Source organism: Bos indicus x Bos taurus, chromosome 9 (assembly GCF_003369695.1).
Source record: "Bos indicus x Bos taurus breed Angus x Brahman F1 hybrid chromosome 9, Bos_hybrid_MaternalHap_v2.0, whole genome shotgun sequence".
Taxonomy (NCBI): domain Eukaryota; kingdom Metazoa; phylum Chordata; class Mammalia; order Artiodactyla; family Bovidae; genus Bos; species Bos indicus x Bos taurus.
Window position 1 is genome coordinate 91,522,383 of NC_040084.1, and position 18,856 is coordinate 91,541,238.

The following is an 18,856-nucleotide window of genomic DNA, read 5'->3' on the forward strand; positions in this document are numbered from 1 at the left end:
TGTCTTATTAGTTTCAGGTGTTCAACAAAGTGATTCAGTTTTGCATACGCAAGTATCTGTTTTCAAATTCTTTTCCCATTTAGGTTATTACGAAATATTGAGCAGAGTTCCAGTGCTATACAGCAGCTAATAAAATACTTTTGCAATATCCATTCTAAGGCTTTTTTTTTTTAAGACGAAGGAGAAACAGGAACACCTTCAGTGATGCAAAAAGAATTGATATTACAGAACTTCCAATTGCTAAAACATATAGTGAACGATGTGAAATTGATTACAGTAAAAGCTGTAAAGATCTTCGAAGAGATCCCCATACTCAGAAATCAAAGGGAAGCAGGCAGGGAGGATAGAAGCAGAAAAACTGGCTGGGATTTTTAAGTGGTAACTATTAAAAACTAAAATTTTACCTTGTTAAATTATTTTTAAAACCACATTCCACTGAATGATCACTGTGGACTGTTGAAGATGGAAGCTTTCCCAGAACTGGGTATATGTTTAACCCTGGGAATGATGTGGCCACATCCACCACCCAGAACAATGCAGAGCAGGAGGAAGGGCAGCCACGCCCTGCAGAGGTGGGTCCCCATTTGTTGTTCTTCACCCTACCATAATCAAGTCCCATTAGTTTTAAGTATAATCTGCGTGTCCTTCCAGAGTTCAGGACCTCAGAAATGAATACCCATGCAGCCGCTTCTGGTAGAGCCAGTGTGATTCATCTGGGCTTGCATCTGAAATGTTCGTAGTATGTACTGTTAAGGTTTCAGTGATCAACTGCACCAAACTAAAACTGTAATCGGGAGTAGGGGACAGTATTTCTTACATGCTCCAGCATACTTTTGGGTTGCAGGGATGGGGAGACTTGCAAACCCTTGGATGATATTTATGGCCACTTCTTTTTTTTCAAGGTTTTACTGTAAAAAAAAAAAACTTTTAATTTTATATTGGACTATAATCGAAAACCAGTGTAATAGTTTCAGGTGTGTGTGTGCATGCTGAGTCACTTAAGTCGTATCTGACTCTTTGTGACCCCATGGACTGTAGCCCGCCAGGCTCCTCTGTCCATGGGATTTTCCAGACAAGAATACTGGAGTGCGTGGCCATGCCCTCCTCCAGGGGATCCTCCTGACCCAGGGATTGAAACCACGTCTCTTGCATCTTCTGCGTTGGCAGGCAGGTTTTTTACTACTAGTGCCACCTGGGAAGCCCCAGGTTTCAGGTGCACAGCACAGCAGGTCATCCATACACACACAAGTATCCATTTTCCCCCAAAACTCTTCTCCCACCCAGGCGGTCACATTATGACCACTTCTAGAGCGTAAATTCCTACAAATAACTCTGCTCTTGCTTTAGCTCACCCACTAGAGTGAAAACTCTGACTCACATAAAGACTACATTATATCAGAGCTAGGACGGATCGTTAATCATTAATCAGCCACGGGCAGCAGACTGCAGGTGATAACACACTGAACACCCACAGCTTGAGGTGTGACCTCCAGGCCACACCCCCTTAGCCTCACTTCCTCCTGCTCCCCGGCCCCCTCCTCCTCCTCAGACGCCTTTCCCCTCCAATCCTCACCACCTCCTCCCCTCTCCCACTGCCTTGCTGCCCAACTCCTATCTCTTTTTTCAATCAAGTCAATGTTTTAATAACTTCTTTTTTTTTTAATGAAGAGTTATGTTCCCTTGTGCTATAAAAGTCTGGTCTATTTCACATTTACAGATCAAAGGAAATAAATACCCAGGAAGTCAAGTTAATTTTTGTACAAAGGCTTTAACTGCTATTTCTCCTTGAGATTCAAGGGTTTCCCGTACATTTCGTGTGTGCTCAGTCATGTCCAACTCTTTGCAACCCCACAGACTGCAGCACGCCAGGCTTCCCTGTCCTTCATCATCTCCCGGAACTGACTCAAACTCATGTCCATCGAGTCGGTGATGCCACCCAACCATCTCATCCTCTGTCATCCCCTTCTCCTGCCTTCAGTCTTTCCCAGTATCAGGTCTTTTCAAATGAGTTGGCCCTTCGCATCAGGTGGCCAAAGGATTGGAGCTTCAGCTTCAGCACCGGTCCTTCCAAAGAATATTCAGGATTGATTTCCTTTAGGATTGACTGGTTTGATCCCCGTGCAATCCAAGGGACTCTCAAGAGTCTTCTCCAACAGCACAGTTTGAAAGCATCAATTCTTTGGAGCTCAGCTTTCTTTATGGTCCAACTCTCACATCCATGCATGACTACTGGAAAAACCACAGCTTTGACTAGACAGACCTTTGTCGGCAAAGTAACCTCTCTGCTCTCTAATATGCTGTCTAGGTTTGCCATAGCTTTTCTTTCAAGGAGCAAGCATCATTTAATTTCATGGCTGCACTCACCATCTGCAATGATTTGGACCCCAAGAAAATAAACTCTGTCACAGTTTCCATTGTTTCCCCATCTACTTGACACACTTCCTCCCAAAGGAAGGCCACTCCAAGACATAAAGTCCTCCATTGTCTTCCACCTGCTCAGAAGCATAAACAGGTCGCTGGGGACGCAGCCCACGTCACACACACCACTCCTCCAGGCTCATCTCTCGCCACACCATCTCTGGACAGACCCAACACAATCAAGTTCTTTCAGTTGCAAGTAAATGCCATGCCTCACTGGTCGCCCAGTTTTCTCCCAAATCTTCTCTTTCCCCTCCTCTCTTTCCTCTCCTCCCTCCTCTAGGCCTGGCTACCTTCTGCTCACCCTACAGGTCTGGACTTCAATGTGGTTTCCTCCAAGAGCCATCCACGCTGTGCCCATTCAAATACTCGATTACTCCTCTGCACTCCTAGGATGGCCTGGAGCTGAAGTGCCTATGGGCTTGCCTGTAAACTCCACTCAACAGAAGATGCCAAAGACACAGGGACCCCATCACTGCACCTACTAGAGACAAAGGATAGGTGCTTGATGAATGTTTGATGATTTACATTTAAAGTTGACTGGTTTATCTCTATTTGCACCAGTTCTCCTGCTAACAAATGGCTTCCACCTCTAGGCTGTAATAAACGTCATTTATACATGATTTCAGGACTTCCCTGGTGGCTCAGACAGTAAAGCGTCTGCCTACAACACAGGAGACCCAGGTTCAATCCCGGGTTCAGGACGATTTCCTGGAAAAGGAAATGGCAACCCACTCCAGTATTCTTGCTTGAAACATCCCATGGATGGAGGAGCCTGTGCGGCTACAGTCCATGGGGTCGCAAAGAGTCAGACACGACTGAGCGACTTAGCTTTCACTTTCATACATGATTTCACTGCATTCAAAACATTCATAAAAATCTTATATGAAGGTGAGTATCACCAACAAGGGATTCTTCTGAGGTCTTGGGTCCATCCATAACAAATATTTTCTACCTAAGTGGGTAAACTATGGAATAACACAAAACTATGGAATAACAAAAAATAACACAAAAATATGGAAAAACTTGAGGGATTCCCAGGAGGAACAGTGGTAAAGAATCCACCTGCCAATGCAGGTGATGCAAGAGACACAGATTCCGTCCCCGGGGAGGAGATCCCCTGGAGGAGGAAATCGCTACCCACTCCAGTCTTCTTGTCTGGAAAATTCCATAGACAGAGAAGCCTGGCAGGCTACAGTCCTTGGGGCCACAAAGAGTCAGACACAATTGAGCACGCATGCATGAAGCAGAGAGAGAGTTTCTGTGGAATAACTCTTCTCTATAGAAGCCACTGGTCCATAGTCATTCAGTGAATGAATAGCTTTGTTAGTATTAAAAGTTAAGAGACTCCATAATCTACAGTGTTCTGTTACCCAGTTCAGGGAGGGCAAAACATGTCTTAATTCATCAAATATCTAGTTACCAAGCAGTCACCTATTCCAAAAAATGGTTACAGATTTTAAACAATTAAAATGCATTCAGCCCTTAAGTCATACTCAGACTAAAACAGTGCTGTATTCATTTGGGAAGTCACTTTAACACTGCGTGGTCTCTCGGGACATCAATGCCTCTTCTTCCATTTGCTCTTGAGTTTATTCAGGCTTTTGCATCCATCAACCAACCAAAACTGTCAAGTTCACCAATATCTCCCACACACTAAATACTCTGGTCAACTTTCAGTCTCCCCTTATTGGCCCAGCAGCAGTACTGGGCCCAGCTGATCACTCTGTCCTGTACGTCACCCATCCACACACACACAAATGTCCTTCTATTTGCTGGCAGCAACTTGCTGGTTGCTCAACTCCTCCAGACTGGTTAAGGTGGGGATACCCTAGATTTCTTCTTTTCTCTTGTCTCCCTCTGCCCGCTCACTGGGTGATATCATCCAGCCTCAGAGATTTTAACACCACATAATATACCCCTGCTGCTGCTGCTGCTAAGTTACTTCAGTTGTGTCCGACTCTGTGCGACCCCATAGATGGCAGCCCACCAGGCTCTTCTGTCCACAGGATTCTCTAGGCAAGAATACTGGAGTGGGTTGCCATTTCCTTCTCCGATGTATACCCCAGTGGCCACCAAATGTTTTTCTAGTCCCAAGCTCCCCCATTAATGCACACACACTCATCCAACCACGGGCTTCATTCAGCAAACCAGTAAGCACTGGATATTTCAAATCCGGATATTCCCTTAACCACCTCCTCCCACATTCTCCCACCTCTCTGTGGACAGCAACTCTGTCCTTCCAACTCCCCAGACCAAAAACATCATGGGTATTCTCTCATACCACCACTCGATTTCTTGGTAAACCCACTGGCCTTTCACAACACCCAGGATATGGCCACCTCTTGCAGAGGGGCCACAGCTACCACTGGGTCCCAGCATCACCTTTCAGATGATTATTGCCCCAGTGTCTTTTTTTAGTATTATTATTTGGGGGCCATGCTAGGTCTTTGTTGCTGCATGGGCTTTTCTCTAGTTGCAGAGAGCAGGGGCTACTCTCTGGCTGCAGTGAGAGGGCCTCTCATTGCAGTGGCATCTCTTGTTGCAGAGCACGGACTCCAGGGTGCACGGGCTTCAGGAGTTGTGCCTCCCAAGCTCTAGAGCACAGGCTCAACAGTTGTGGTGCACAGGCTTAGTTGCTCCACAGCGTGTGGGATCTTCCCAGACCAGGAATGGAACCCGTGTCTCCTGTAATGGCAGGTGGATTCTTTATCACTGATCCACTAGGGAAGCCCACCCCAGTGTCTTAAGTAGCTCCCTGATCCCCGCACTTGCTCACTTCTGTCGACTCAACACAGCAACCACTGTAACCTTAAAAACATACATCTGATATCACTCTTTGGCTCCAAACCCTCCAAAGGCTCCTCAAACACCAAATTAAAGCCAAAGCATACACAACGATCCCTAAGGCTCTGCACGATGTGGGCCCCGCTCTCCTCTGACCTCATCTCCTGCTGCTCTCCTCCTGGCTCCCTCTGCTCGAGACACCCTGGCCTCCTTGCTCCCTCCACATGCCAGGACCTGGCCCGTCTCAGAGCATCTTCCCTCTGCCAAGAACATTCTTTCACCTGTTTAGCTGAGGTGCCCTCCCAAAGCTTTCCCCTGGTCATCCCAGCGAACGCTGCATCCCTGACTTCCCCTGCATCCACCTGTGGGCCTGGCCAGCAGCATGTGCCACACCCACATGCTACAAGTTTTACTTACTGTCTATCTGCCCATTAGAACGTCCGCTCCGGGAAGACAGGAACTACACTTTCTTCTCTTCGCTGCTGGACCCTCAGCTCTCAGAACAGCACCTGTACAGGGTAGGCACTCGATACAAATCTGCTGAATGACTGCCCGGTGACTAGCTACCCTCACCAAGCCTGGTGCATGTGCCAGCTAACAGGGCACTCGAGTTAATAGATGGAAAAGTTAAATGCAAAAGAGTTAGGGTTGTATTTCTCTTAACATGGCCTAGTGACACTACTTCATCCAAAACTTCATTTCCAGAGCTACACTTAATGTGAAAGACATGTGGCGTCATTTCAGAATACCAGGTAGGGCAGCTAGTATTTAAAAGTCACAGTTGAGAAATGAGTAGATTTTAAGAGAAATGTCAGGTGTGCAGAATACCAGGCGAGATGTTGTAAGAAAGATCGCCCATCATTTTATGGTGGTGTTAGTCGCTCAGTCATGTTCCACTCTTTGTGATCCCATGGATTGTAACCCACTAGGCTTCTCTGTCCAGAAGGATTCTCCAGGCAAGGATACTGGAGTGGGTTGTCATTCCCTTCTCCGGGAGATCTTCCCAACCCAGGAATCGAACTTGGGTCTCCCACATTGCAGGCAGATTCTTTACCATCTGAGCCACCAGGGAAGCCCCATCGTATTATAGTGGTTCCTGTTAAGTAAAGAATCTATTAGCTTTACCTGAAACTCACAGAAAAGATCATATTATTTCTAAGGGTTGGTAAAGCCAATGACGAATAAGAAAACAGGTCATGGCACGCCTGTGGAGGACAGACCTGTCATCCCCTTGAGTGCCAGGCCCTGGACAAGACCTACACACCCTTGGCGCTTTTCCAGCCGCTGTAATGCAAAGGAGCCACTAATCTCAGGGAACCGGCTCCTCAACCCACACAGGAATGGCAGCCAGAAACGCTGATCTCACTAAGCGTTGAACAAGACTGAAGGGATTACTCTAAGATGCCTTTTCTGCACTGAGCGCTGACTGTGTATCTCCACCGACATGCTGTCCTGTAGGACTCTCATCTTCTCTACTTCACTTCGTGTGCCATGTCTTAGACTGCGCCGTACTGAAATAATTCAGGGTGTCAAATTCATGTGTATTGCATCATTTCACACTCAAGGTGGAGGACCTAAATTTCCACTAACACTCTCCTATTTTAACACATTCTGTGTGCCAATCTGCATGATATTTACACCTCATTAAAACATGAGACGATCAGAGTGCCGCCGTGAGAGAGGGCACTCTGTTTTCCAGAGTGTTTGAATCATGCGAGATGCTGGTCCCGTGCAAAAGATGTCTCCTCCACAAACCAGAACGGCTTTTGAGGGTGGTCCCTGTAAGGTGCGCTCACTCCCAAACCCACAAAGCAGCTCTTCCCCAGAATTCCAGAGACTCCAGGGTGGCACTGCCATGCTAAGGCAGGGAGACACAAATGGTCCCCTTCTCTCCATCTCCAAGAGCAACCTTGCCAAGGCTTCAGGACCGCTCATGGGCCATGCCTCTCTCAGCAGCCCTTCCTCCCACCCCCCACAAGACCCCTGCTCTTACACAGGCCTCTTTAACTCTCTCCAAGAGGCCAGATCAAATGCCTCCTGGAGCTGGTCTCAGACTCCAACCACTCCTCCATCCAAAGCCCACCCCCACCCGGCAACATCCCACAGTTCTGCCAGCAATATGCCTTCTTTCAAACCCCTGTATTACTTCTCCATCATCCACTGAATTAAGAACAAACTTCCTAAAGGCCAGTGGCTCTCAAACTGTCGTTTATAATTGGTCTTTCTGTTCCTCGCATGAAGCAGAGGAACTAGTACCAAAAAGGAAATCTATATATTTTTTTCATTTTAAATTTTCAAAAAGAATAAATAGTAGAAATAAACACTTAATGAAAGTTTAACAAAAGATGATCCATGATGAATATGTGTATATATTTTTATAAATACAGCCTGTATACTTACATTTATGTGTGTGTGTTTATACACACATACATACACTGTTCATTTACAAATGGACTGTTTATTTACAAAGCAAGCTAGGACACTGAAATACCCTGAAATCTTTGTCGTGAAGTTTTGTGGACTGCATTTTGGGGTGAGTACTGCCCCAGCGTGAGCACTGACTACTGCTTTCCCTGTCTGTCTCCCAATTCAGCACACCGGGAAGACAGAAAGACCTTGAGTAGACTGGTAAATTTTCAAACACGACCACAAAAGCCCACAGAGAAGTTAGGAGCAAATGCCTTATTTCAGGGTGTATGTTTTATTTTATACATAAAATCTTACTGTACAGACAGAAACACTTTCTGTCAGGCACCAATACCACAAACCCAGTGGCAAAGTAAACTCAATCAAGAGAAGCCAAATTCCTGTTTTCACACTAAAGAGTAACTACTCCATGGTCTGCTGGGTTCATCAAGGCACTGGTATTTCTGGCTTAATAATACTTGTAGGGAATTACATATTACAATACTAGAAATAAGAGAATTCATAAAGTAGCAACACGAAATTAAAGATAACAGATTTGCTAAATCATGAATGGACCACCATGCAGCTAAGTGTATTCACATCTTATACGTCTTTTTCTCACTAAGACCATTAACATCTGACCACAACTGTCCACAGGCTTCCCAGATGGCTCAGCAGTAAAGAATCCACCTCCCAATGGAGGAGACATGGGTTCAATCCCTGGGTAGGGAAGATCCCCTGGAGTAGGAAAAGGCAACCCACTTCAGTATTCTTGTGTGCAAAGTTCCATAGACAGAGGAGCCTGGAGGGCTATAGTCCATGGGATCACAAAAGAGTCGGACACAACTGAGTGACTGAGTAGGCACCACAGCTATCTGCAGGAGAATCAACACACTAGCCCATAGCCCATGCCAAAAAAAAAAAATGTTGACAGATTCCTAAAAACTGGAAAATGACACAATAAAGCCAGACAGCCAGCTTCATTCGAAAACAAAAAGAACAACAAAAAAATCAGAAGATTCTGGAAAGTGTAGGTTCATGGTCAGCAGAGACTGAGTAGCACATGTATCTTGGGGTTTGCCACAGTCTCCACCACTCCCTATTGCTCACTTGCCCCCACATTTCAATCTCTGACATTGCCTCCAGGCCCCTGTAGGCATCTAAGTCTGCAACTCTTGTTGCAAGTCTCAGCACCACCCCTGGTCCTCAGGGTTCACTTCTGTAGCAGCTTTTTACTTCTGGATTCTCTGGGCCTTTGTCAACTGCAGGAGGGGGCTCTCAAACTGCACTGACTCATGTCCATGGACTAAAACAAAAGAGCTTTTCACCTTGGACTGCAACATGTTTGCCACTGTTTTCTGCTTTTTCTTTCCCTCCCTGCCCTTTACAACTGCACGGCTTGTTCAAAACCAGCCCGCTCAATGAAAAAGAAAAACTATCCTCTCTCCCTCAAAGTGGAATGGGGGAGGAGGTGTCACATTCTGCTCCTGCCTGAGCACCAGGCCTGGAAATCCCATACAAAAACCTAAACAGGTGCTGCCTGGCCATAAAACATTCCCCTCATTCTGTGTTTTCCTGGGGCTGAACACTCACCTGGGTGAGGGACACAACCAAAGGATCCCCTGGGCCTGGGGTGGTGCAACTAGCTAGGAGCCCAGAGGTGCAAAGGCTTTGACCCTTCCCTGCCTACTCTGTGGAAAGGATGCTTACAGACCTTGTTGCATTGACGCACCTACCGAAATACGTAACAATGGTCCCTGCTAGAAAAGTTCTCTTTCCTAATCAACCATGATGTACTAGCTGAAAACCAACTGGAGACAAGAATTATGGAGGATGGTCTGACATACATCATTTATGGTTCCACACGAGTGGTAAACATCGGTGGTTCTCAAATTTTAGCCGGCACCAGAATCACGGACAGATTGGTTAAAACAGAGCTTCCTGCATTCCACACCCAGAGTCTCTGAAACTGTGGGTCTCAGATAGGGCCTGAGAATTTACATGTCCAAGTTCTGATGTTGAAAAGGGAAGGCGAATGGATAAGCAACCAGGCCCTACTATATAGCACTGGAAATTATACTCAATATCCTGTAATAAACCTGAATGGAAAAGAATATGAAAAAATGTGTATATAGATACACCTGAGTCACTCTGCTGTACAGCAGAAATTTGCAAATCAACTATACGTCATTAAATTTTTTAAAAAAACCTTACGCTTAATTAAATTAAAACAGGATCCAGCTTTTAAATATATACACTTGTTTAAAACAAAAAGTAGATTGCAGTTTGTAAACACTAAAAAAGAAAAAAAAAAAGAAAGTTCAAGAGCAGTGGTGACAAGACATTGATCCACATTATGCCTACTTCTTGTAAATGTCAGGAACCACAGACAATTGTCACAGATTTACAGGTGTTCATTAAGTATCCCAACTAAGTGGCCCAGTGGTAAAGATTCTGCTGGCCAAGCAGGAGACCCAGGTTCGACCCCTGGGTTGGGAAAATACCCTGGAGTAGTAAATGGAAACCCATTCCAGTATTCTTGCCTGGGAAATCCCATGGACAGAGAAGCCTGGTGGGCGACAGTCCATGGGGTCCCAAAGAGTCGGACACGACTGAGTGACTAAGCACAAGTAAGAACTAGTGTTTCTCCACTTCCAAAAAGAGTCTTTCTTTGCATATCAGTTTTAGATGAGATTCTTAAACCTGGCTGAGGGGTTCAGTTTGGTCATTCAGTCAAGTCTGACTCTTTGTGACCCCATGGACCACAGCATGCCAGGCCTCCTTGTTCATCACCAACTCCCAGAGTTTACTCAAACTCATGTCCATTGAGTCGGTGATGCCATCCAACCATCTCATCCTCTGTCATCCCCCTCTTCTCCAGCTTTCAATCTTTCCCAGCATCAGGGTCTTTTCCAATGAGTCAGTTCTTTGCATCAGGTGGCCAAAGAATTAGAGTTACAGCTTCAACATCAGTCCTTCCAATGAATATTCAGGACTGATTTCCTTTAGGATGGACTGGTTAGATCTCCTTGCAGTCCAAGGGACTCTCAAGAGTCTTCTCCAACACCACAGTTCAAAAGCATCAGTTCTTTGGTGCTCAGCTTTCTTTACAGTCCAACTCTCACATCCATACATGACTACTGGAAAAATCATAGCTTTGACTAGACGATCCTTGTTGGCAAAGTAATGTTTCTGCTTTTTAATATGCTATCTAGGTTGGTCATAACTTTCCTTCCAAGGAGTAAGTGTCTTTTAATTTCATGGCTGCACTAACCATCTGCAGTGATTTTGGAGCCCAGAAAAATAAAGTCTCTCACTGTTTCCACTGTTTCCCCATCTATTTCCCATGAAGTGATGGGACCAGATGCCATGATCTTAGTTTTCTGAATGTTGAGTTTTTTGGTTTTTTTTTTGTTTTTTTTATGCTTTCAATTTTTCACCATTGAGGATAATGTTTGCTGTGGGTTTGTCATATATAGCTTTTATTATGTTGAGGTATGTTCCTTCTATTCCTGCTTTCTGGAGAGTTTTTATCATAAATGGGTGTTGAATTTTGTCAAAGGCTTTCTCTGCATCTATTGAGATAATCATATGGTTTTTGTTTTTCAATTTGTTAATGTGGTGTATTACATTGATTGATTTGCGGATATTGAAGAATGCTTGCATCCCTGGGATAAAGCCCACTTGGTCATGGTGTATGATCTTTTTAATATGTTGTTGGATTCTGATTGCTAGAATTTTGTTAAGGATTTTTGCATCTATGTTCATCAGTGATATTGGCCTGTAGTTTTCTTTTTTTGTGGGATCTTTGTCAGGTTTTGGTATTAGGGTGATGGTGGCCTCATAGAATGAGTTTGGAAGTTTACCTTCCTCTGCAATTTTCTGGAAGAGTTTGAGCAGGATAGGTGTTAGCTCTTCTCTAAATTTTTGGTAGAATTCAGCTGTGAAGCCGTCTGGACCTGGGCTTTTGTTTGCTGGAAGATTTTTGATTACAGTTTCAATTTGTGCTTGTGATGGGTCTGTTAAGGTTTTCTATTTCTTCCTGATCAAGTTTTGGAAAGTTGTACTTTCCTAAGAATTTGTCCATTTCTTCCTCGTTGTCCATTTTATTGGCATATAATTGTTGATAATAGTCTCTTATGATCCTTTGTATTTCTGTGTTGTCTGTTGTGATCTCTCCATTTTCGTTTCTAATTTTATTGATTTGATTTTTCTCCCTTTGTTTCTTGATGAGTCTGGCTAATGGTTTGTCAATTTTATTTATCCTTTCAAAGAACCAGCTTTTGGCTTTGTTGATTTTTGCTATGGTCTCTTTTGTTTCTTTTGCATTTATTTCTGCTCTAATTTTTAAGATTTCTTTCCTTCTACTAACCCTGGGGTTCTTCATTTCTTCCTTTTCTAGTTGCTTTAGGTGTAAACGTAAATGGGTTGAATGCCCCACCCAAAAGACAAAGACTGGCTGAATGGATACAAAAACAAGACCCCTACATATGTTGTCTACAGGAGACCCACCTCAAAACAGGGGACACATACAGACTGAAAGTGAAGGGCTGGAAAAAGATTTTCCATGCAAATAGGGACCAAAAGAAAGCAGGAGTAGCAATACTCATATCAGATAAAATAGACTTTAAAACAAAGACTGTGAAAAGAGACAAAGAAGGTCACTACATAATGATCAAAGGATCAATCCAAGAAGAAGATATAACAATTATAAATATATATGCACCCAACATGGGAGCACCGCAGTATGTAAGACAAATGCTAACAAGTATGAAAGGAGAAATTAACAATAACACAATAATAGTGGGAGACTTTAATACCCCACTCACACCTATGGATAGATCAACTAAACAGAAAATTAACAAGGAAACACAAACTTTAAACGATACAATAGACCAGTTAGACCTAATTGATATCTATAGGACATTTCATCCCAAAACAATGAATTTCACCTTTTTCTCAAGCGCACATGGAACCTTCTCCAGGAGAGATCACATCCTGGGCCATAAAGCTAGCCTTGGTAAATTCAAAAAAATAGAAATCATTCCAAGCATCTTTTCTGACCACAACGCAGTAAGATTAGATCTCAATTACAGGAGAAAAACTGAATGTTGAGTTTTAAGCCAACTTTTTCACTCTCCTTTCACTTTCATCAAGAGGCTCTTTAGTTCTTCTTCACTTTCTGCCATAAGAGTGGTGTCATCTGCATATCTGAGGTTACTGATATTTCTCCTGGCAATCTTGATTCCAGCTTGTGCTTCATCCAGCCCAGCGTTTCTCATGATGTACTCTGCATGTAAGTTAAATAAGCAGGGTGACAATATACAGCCTTGACGGACTCCTTTCCCTATCTGGAACCGGTCTGTTGTTCCATGTCCCGTTCTAACTGTTGCTTCCTGACCTACATACAAGTTTCTCAAGAGGCAGGTCAGGTGGTCTGGTATTCCCATCTCTTTCAGAATTTTCCACTGTTTGTTGTGATCCACACAGTCAAAGGCTTTGGCATAGTCAATAAAGCAGAAATAGATGTTTTTCTGGAACTCTCTTGCTTTTTCCATGATCCAGCAGATGTTGGCAATTTGATCTCCAGTTCCTCTGCCTTTTCTAAATCCAGCTTCAACATATGGAAGTTCCACAGTTCACGTATTGTTGAAGTCTGGCTTGGAGAATATTGAGCGTTACTTCACTAGCGTGTGAGATGAGTGCAATTGTGCAGTAGGTTGAGCAACAGTATGAAAATGCCTAGGGGTGCTTGTAACCAAATCACTTCATACCATCTACCTCTGGATGTCTTACCAGCAAGGAGTATTTGTGTTTTTTATTTAATACTTATTACCAACAATTTTAGCTTCTGGTGTAGACAGTCATTTCATAAACTCTACTCACAGCTGTGTCATCTGCTCACAGCGAGTTTAAGACTCCAGTTGAAATCCATGCTAAGATGGTGCTGACGATATCAATGACACTTCGTGACGTCTGGTCCCACTCTACATCGTGAGCTAGTTCTCCTGTTTCAAAGGTCATATTCCAGGTAGACTTTTGACTTGATTCTCTCCAAGACATGGTAATATAAAATTACTCTGAGAACACAAAAGTCTGTTCAATTAACATAGGTTAAAGTTAGAAACACATAAACACACACTTACTCACGTACACACACATCCACTCCTAAACCCCAAACTTCTGAATTTCCCCTCTGCTGCAAATCTCTGAAAATAGGAAATAGAATATTTCCTTTCACTAAAAGGTCTTCCTCAGGAAGGCATGATTCATATGGTCATGCTCACCGCCTTTTCTGACTGATGACACATAGGGGGGGTTTCCTCTAAAAGCCTGAGAGATACCCTCCTTAAAGGGGTGGGGCTGACATCAGGTGTGTGAGGTAAAGCTTCTAGGTTATTCTAATATAAACCTGTGCTGCTGTGCTAAGTCACTTCCTTCAGGTCCAACTCATTGTGACGCTATAGACCACAGCCCGCCAGGCTCCTGTGTCCGTGGAATTCTCCAGGCAAGAATACTGGAGTGGGTTGCCATTCCCTTCTCCAGGGGATCTCCCCAATAGAGAGAGCAAACCCACGTCTCTTATGTCTTCTGCACTGGCAGGTGGATTCTTTACCATTAGTACCAACTGGAAAGCCCCAGTATAAACTTGTGCTGTGCTGTGCTGTGCTTAGTAGCTCAGCCATGTCCGATTCTGTGTGACCCCCTTGGACTGTAGCCCACCAAGCTCCTCTGTTCATGGGATTCTGCAGGCAAGAATACTGGAGTGGGTTGCTGTGCCCTTCTCCAGGGGATCTTCCCAACCCAGGGATCAAACCTATGTCTCCTGCATTACAGGCGGATTCTTTACCATCTAAGCCACCAGGGAAGCCCAAGAATACTGGAGTGGGTAGCCTACCCCTTGTCCAGGAGATCTTCCTGACTCAGGGATCCAACTGGGGTCTCCTGCATTGCAGGTGGATTCTTTACCAGCTGAGCTACCAGGGAAGCCTCAGTATAAGCCTACTGACCTTCAGTTCTCTCCCACTCACTCCTTCACTGTTGGTAAGTGATGCATTGCAGTTTTTTTTTTTTTAATGTGTTCAACTCTCACCTGTTGAAAATTTCTCAAAATACCATCTGCTTAATCAAAAATATGGTGACTCAATTTTCTAAAGTAAAATTATGATAGTCTTTTGGTGGAGCAAAATATTTTCCATTAGATCTATTGATCAGCATCCTTTGACTCAACTATTTTCAAGTTTTCATACAAAAAGCTTTCTGATTTTTTACAACCTACTGAATTTTAAGGAACTGTTTTGCTCTAGTAAACACAACTGCCTCTGCCCTCCTGATCCCAGGTTAAAAACTGTTCAGTCATTTGATGTCAAAGAAAACAAACTAGGCTAAGTCCACTTTCACAAAAACCCTATTCATAGATGGATAAACAGCCTCAGAAACTGTAGCTCCCAGCAAAATGTGCCAGAAGAAAACAATGACGTGAACGAAGCATGTGAACGCAGAGAGTAGCCCTGCACCTCCCTTTTAAATGACAGGAGAGTAATCAGGATGCGGGGAGCGGAGGGGAGCTCTTAACCCTGGCAGAGAAAGGAGAAAAAAAAAGAATCTACATCCCAGCTTCAAAGATAATTTTTAAATTATCCAGATGTGATGTTACCAGTGAACCAACGGTACCTAGACCTTGGCTTCTCAGATGCTGGAGTCACTAATACCTTCACCTAAGACAGTAATAACGTTATCTCCAGAATATCGCAGTGCCTTCCAGCGGGCCTCCCTAAACTCATTCTGCCTCGAGAATCCAGATACGATCATGTCACTCCACTGCCTTCCATAGTAACTAGAAAATATCGCAAACGACTAAGACCTGTAAGACCCTCCATGATCTGACTGCTGTGTCTCTCTCTCACCCCAATCCCATCCAGCACAGCCCCACTGTCCTTGCTCTTCATGACTCCACCGTGCTTCCACTCCTCAAAGGCTCCAAGCTCACCTCAGGGCCTTTGCACTGGCTGTTCCTTGGCCTACAATGGTCCTCCCCCTAATTTTCCAGTGACTGGTTCCTTCTTGCCTTTCATACCCAAGTATCGTGTTCTCAGAGGGAGACATCATCCAAAGAAGCCTACCAACCAGTCATGCTCCTTCACCTCTCTGCTTCACTCTCTTCTTAGCGCTGATCACGACTGGATATTTTCTTGTTCATCTGCTTTGTTCAGAGAAGGCAATGGCAAGCCACTCCAGTACTCTTGCCTGGAGATCCCCAGGGACGGGGGAGCCTGGTGGGCTGCCGTCTATGGGGTCGCACAGAGTCGGGCACAACAGAAGCGACTCAGCAGCAGCAGCACCTGCTTTGTTTGGGTGGTGGTTTTGTTACTGTTGTTTGTCATCCCTACTTCCACCCCATTAAAGCAGGCACCCAGCTGGACCCCCGCACCTAAAACACAGATGGACCTCCAGTACCTGGAACTGGAGGTGTAAGTTCCACAATGCCTGGAGCTTAATAGGTCCTCAGCAATCAGCTGCTGAACGAAAAAAAATTCTCTTTTTACTCAGCACGGAATTTGACATCAAGGAAAGTGTTCTTCCTGAGCTCTCTCCAAGAGAGCCACGACTAAACCTTTCCATGGTACCACCTTCCTACAGGACATGTGCTCAATTGTTCAGTCATGACCAACTCTTTGCAACCCCTTGGATTGTAGCCCACCAGGCTCATCTGTCCACAGGATTTTCCAGACAAGAATACTGGAGTGAGTTGCCACTTCCTCCTCCAAGGGATCTTCCCGACCCAGGGATCGAACCTGCACCTCCTGTGTCCCTGCATTGGCACATAGATTCTTTACCACTAAGCCCCCTGGGAAGCCCCCTACAGGACACACAAGGTCCCCAAAGGAAGTGAGAGAAAAGTGCCCAAGGAAATAACAAGGAGAAGGCAGAGAAAGAAGTTAACTCACCACCTGTCTATCAACACAGAGGAGGATGGAACTGTCATAAATTATTAGTAAGCATGAAAGGTGACAATCAGTCACAACAGAATAAAATATTTAAGCAATAATAACCCAATTATAGTACACATTAACTTGGGCGTTCAGATGGTAAAAGCATCTGCGTACAATGTGAGAGACCTGGGTTCAATCCCTGGGTCGGGAAGATCCCCTGGAGAAGGAAATGGCAACCTACTCCAGTATTCTTGCCTGGAAAATCCCATGGACGGATGGAGGAGCCTGTTAGGCTATAGTCCACGGGGTCGCAAAGAGTCAGACAGGACTGAATGACTTCACTTTCACTATTATGAATTAATCAGTAACAAGTTTGTGAACACATATACGCCATAGATTATGCAAAATGCTTTCCTTACATTACATGTTTTTAACTCTAACAAAAACACTGAGTTAATTAGCAGTCCCATTTCACAGATAAGAAAACTCAGGCAAGCTTCGGGAAGATAAGATACTTAACCAAGTTTTCAAATCAGTTACTGTCAAATACAGAATCTGAATCCAGCTCTATTTTATTCCAAACCATGCATATTATTCACCAGGCCTGATCTCTCCCATAGCAGTTACAATGAAAAAGCTGTGAAGAATCAAAGGCAAGCAGAAAATGAAGCCATAAAAATCACAGGTGCTGTTGAAGAAAGTTAAATGTATGGATGGATGGATGGATGTGGTTCCATCAAATAGAAATGTTAATTGTAGCAGACAAAAAAAAAAAAAAAAAACTATCATATGACACTCAAAATAAAATAAAAATCAGATTAAGAGAATCAAAAAGTGAAATGATTCATTCCATTACAGAGCTGCATTCTGAAACATTACAACACAGTCAGCAAACTACAATAAAAATAAGTAACTGGCAAGAAGTGTCTCAAATGCTTTAAGGTCAGGTCCCAAATATGTAGGGTTCTGCTCAAGGTGTGAAATAAAGAAAGAAGGAAAGAGAAAGAAAAGGAATGCATCCCAAGAGCGGAAACCCTGAAGGGATCCTCAGGAAATACAAAAGTCCAAAGTTCTTTGAAGTTGCCCCTCCCATCACTTGTTGATGGAGAGAGAATGGAAAGCACCATCTTGACCAGAGGAGGCATAGGGGCTGCACAGAACAAGAGAACAAGAAGTCTGTGGGGTCTGGCCTTCTGACCTGGGACAACTCATTTCATGTCCGAAGCCTCTCTCCTCATCTGTGGTAGAGGGATACCTTCACTGTGCCCCTCTGGGGCTTGTACAAATGTCAGATGAGCACAAATATGGAAAAGCTTGGGTAAATAAAACCTGCTTGAAAGCCCCGCTAATGGCTAAACCCGGGGTGAAAACCCCAGAAACCTCATGAAATGAGAGCAAAGAGGAAAAAGAGGTGAGAACACGGATGTCCCGGAGCTGGAACACAACAAGCTAGGAATGGACAAACATCGAGGTGGTGACACAGAAGCAGCGAGACAGAAAAGAGGAGCGCCACAGCTTTCCGCAATGATGTGATCGCAGAAGGGCGGCGTGCAGGTGCTGTGCGAAGTCTCCACCGTCACAGAGCTCAGACACCCGCCCTCGATGAGCTTCCAAATTTTGAGACCTGCCCTGAAATGACATTCAGTGTCATTTACCAGCAACAAAGAAGTCTCCCTTCAGAATCATCTAAGTTCGGTGAACCTGGTTCAGTAGCAAACGTTACGGCCCAGTGATTGGCTAAAAGGCCATCTCATCCTCCTGAGTCCACTTGAGGATCTTAAGAGCACACTTCAACCATACACACCCACGGCCACCCAACGACGCCCCCCAAAAAAAAATTAGGAAAAAAAATGTTGTTATGAGAACGCTTCATGTCCCAAGAAATATGGAAGAAAGCTCAAGAGAAATGTCTATTCAGTTTGCGGAGAAACACCTGATGCTGTTGCTAGGTGGCGCTTATAAACATAAACACACACCCTAAGATTGCTTTTCTGCTTTAATTAGTGGCCAAGTCAAGCACCCTGAAGTTAAGTGTCATCCCTGGGGAACTTAAATGAAACAGATGGAGCCCAAGTCCGATCAGACCAGCAGGACCTACCAGCGAAGGGAGAAATCGCGTTTGCAGTGGCTGCTAGAACAGAGCTCTCCAGCGGCATTGAGCACAGGGATCACCAGGGCCTCTTGTTAAAATGCAGATTCTGAGTCAGCAGGCTTGTAGCTTCTGCATCTCTAACAAGCTCCCGGGTGATGCGGGTGCCACAAGTCTTGGACTAGGCGCCAGACAGGAGTCCACAGTCCAAAGCAAGAGCCAG

General features: G+C 44.4%; 1 protein-coding gene across 2 annotated transcripts in view; it reads right to left on the reverse strand.

The window, feature by feature from the left end:
• CNKSR3 (CNKSR family member 3) overlaps nt 1-18,856 on the reverse strand; it is a 110,717-nt gene that overhangs the window by 86,334 nt on the left and 5,527 nt on the right. Inside the window, exon 1 of one of the 2 annotated variants that reach the window (XM_027551896.1) lies at nt 18,643-18,715. The exons of the other annotated variant lie outside the window; for it this stretch is intronic. Within the exon in view, the coding sequence (XP_027407697.1) occupies nt 18,643-18,700 (58 nt within the window). The 5' untranslated portion in view covers nt 18,701-18,715. Of the gene's footprint in view, nt 1-18,642; nt 18,716-18,856 lie in introns of those variants that run through there. 2 annotated transcript variants of the gene reach the window in all.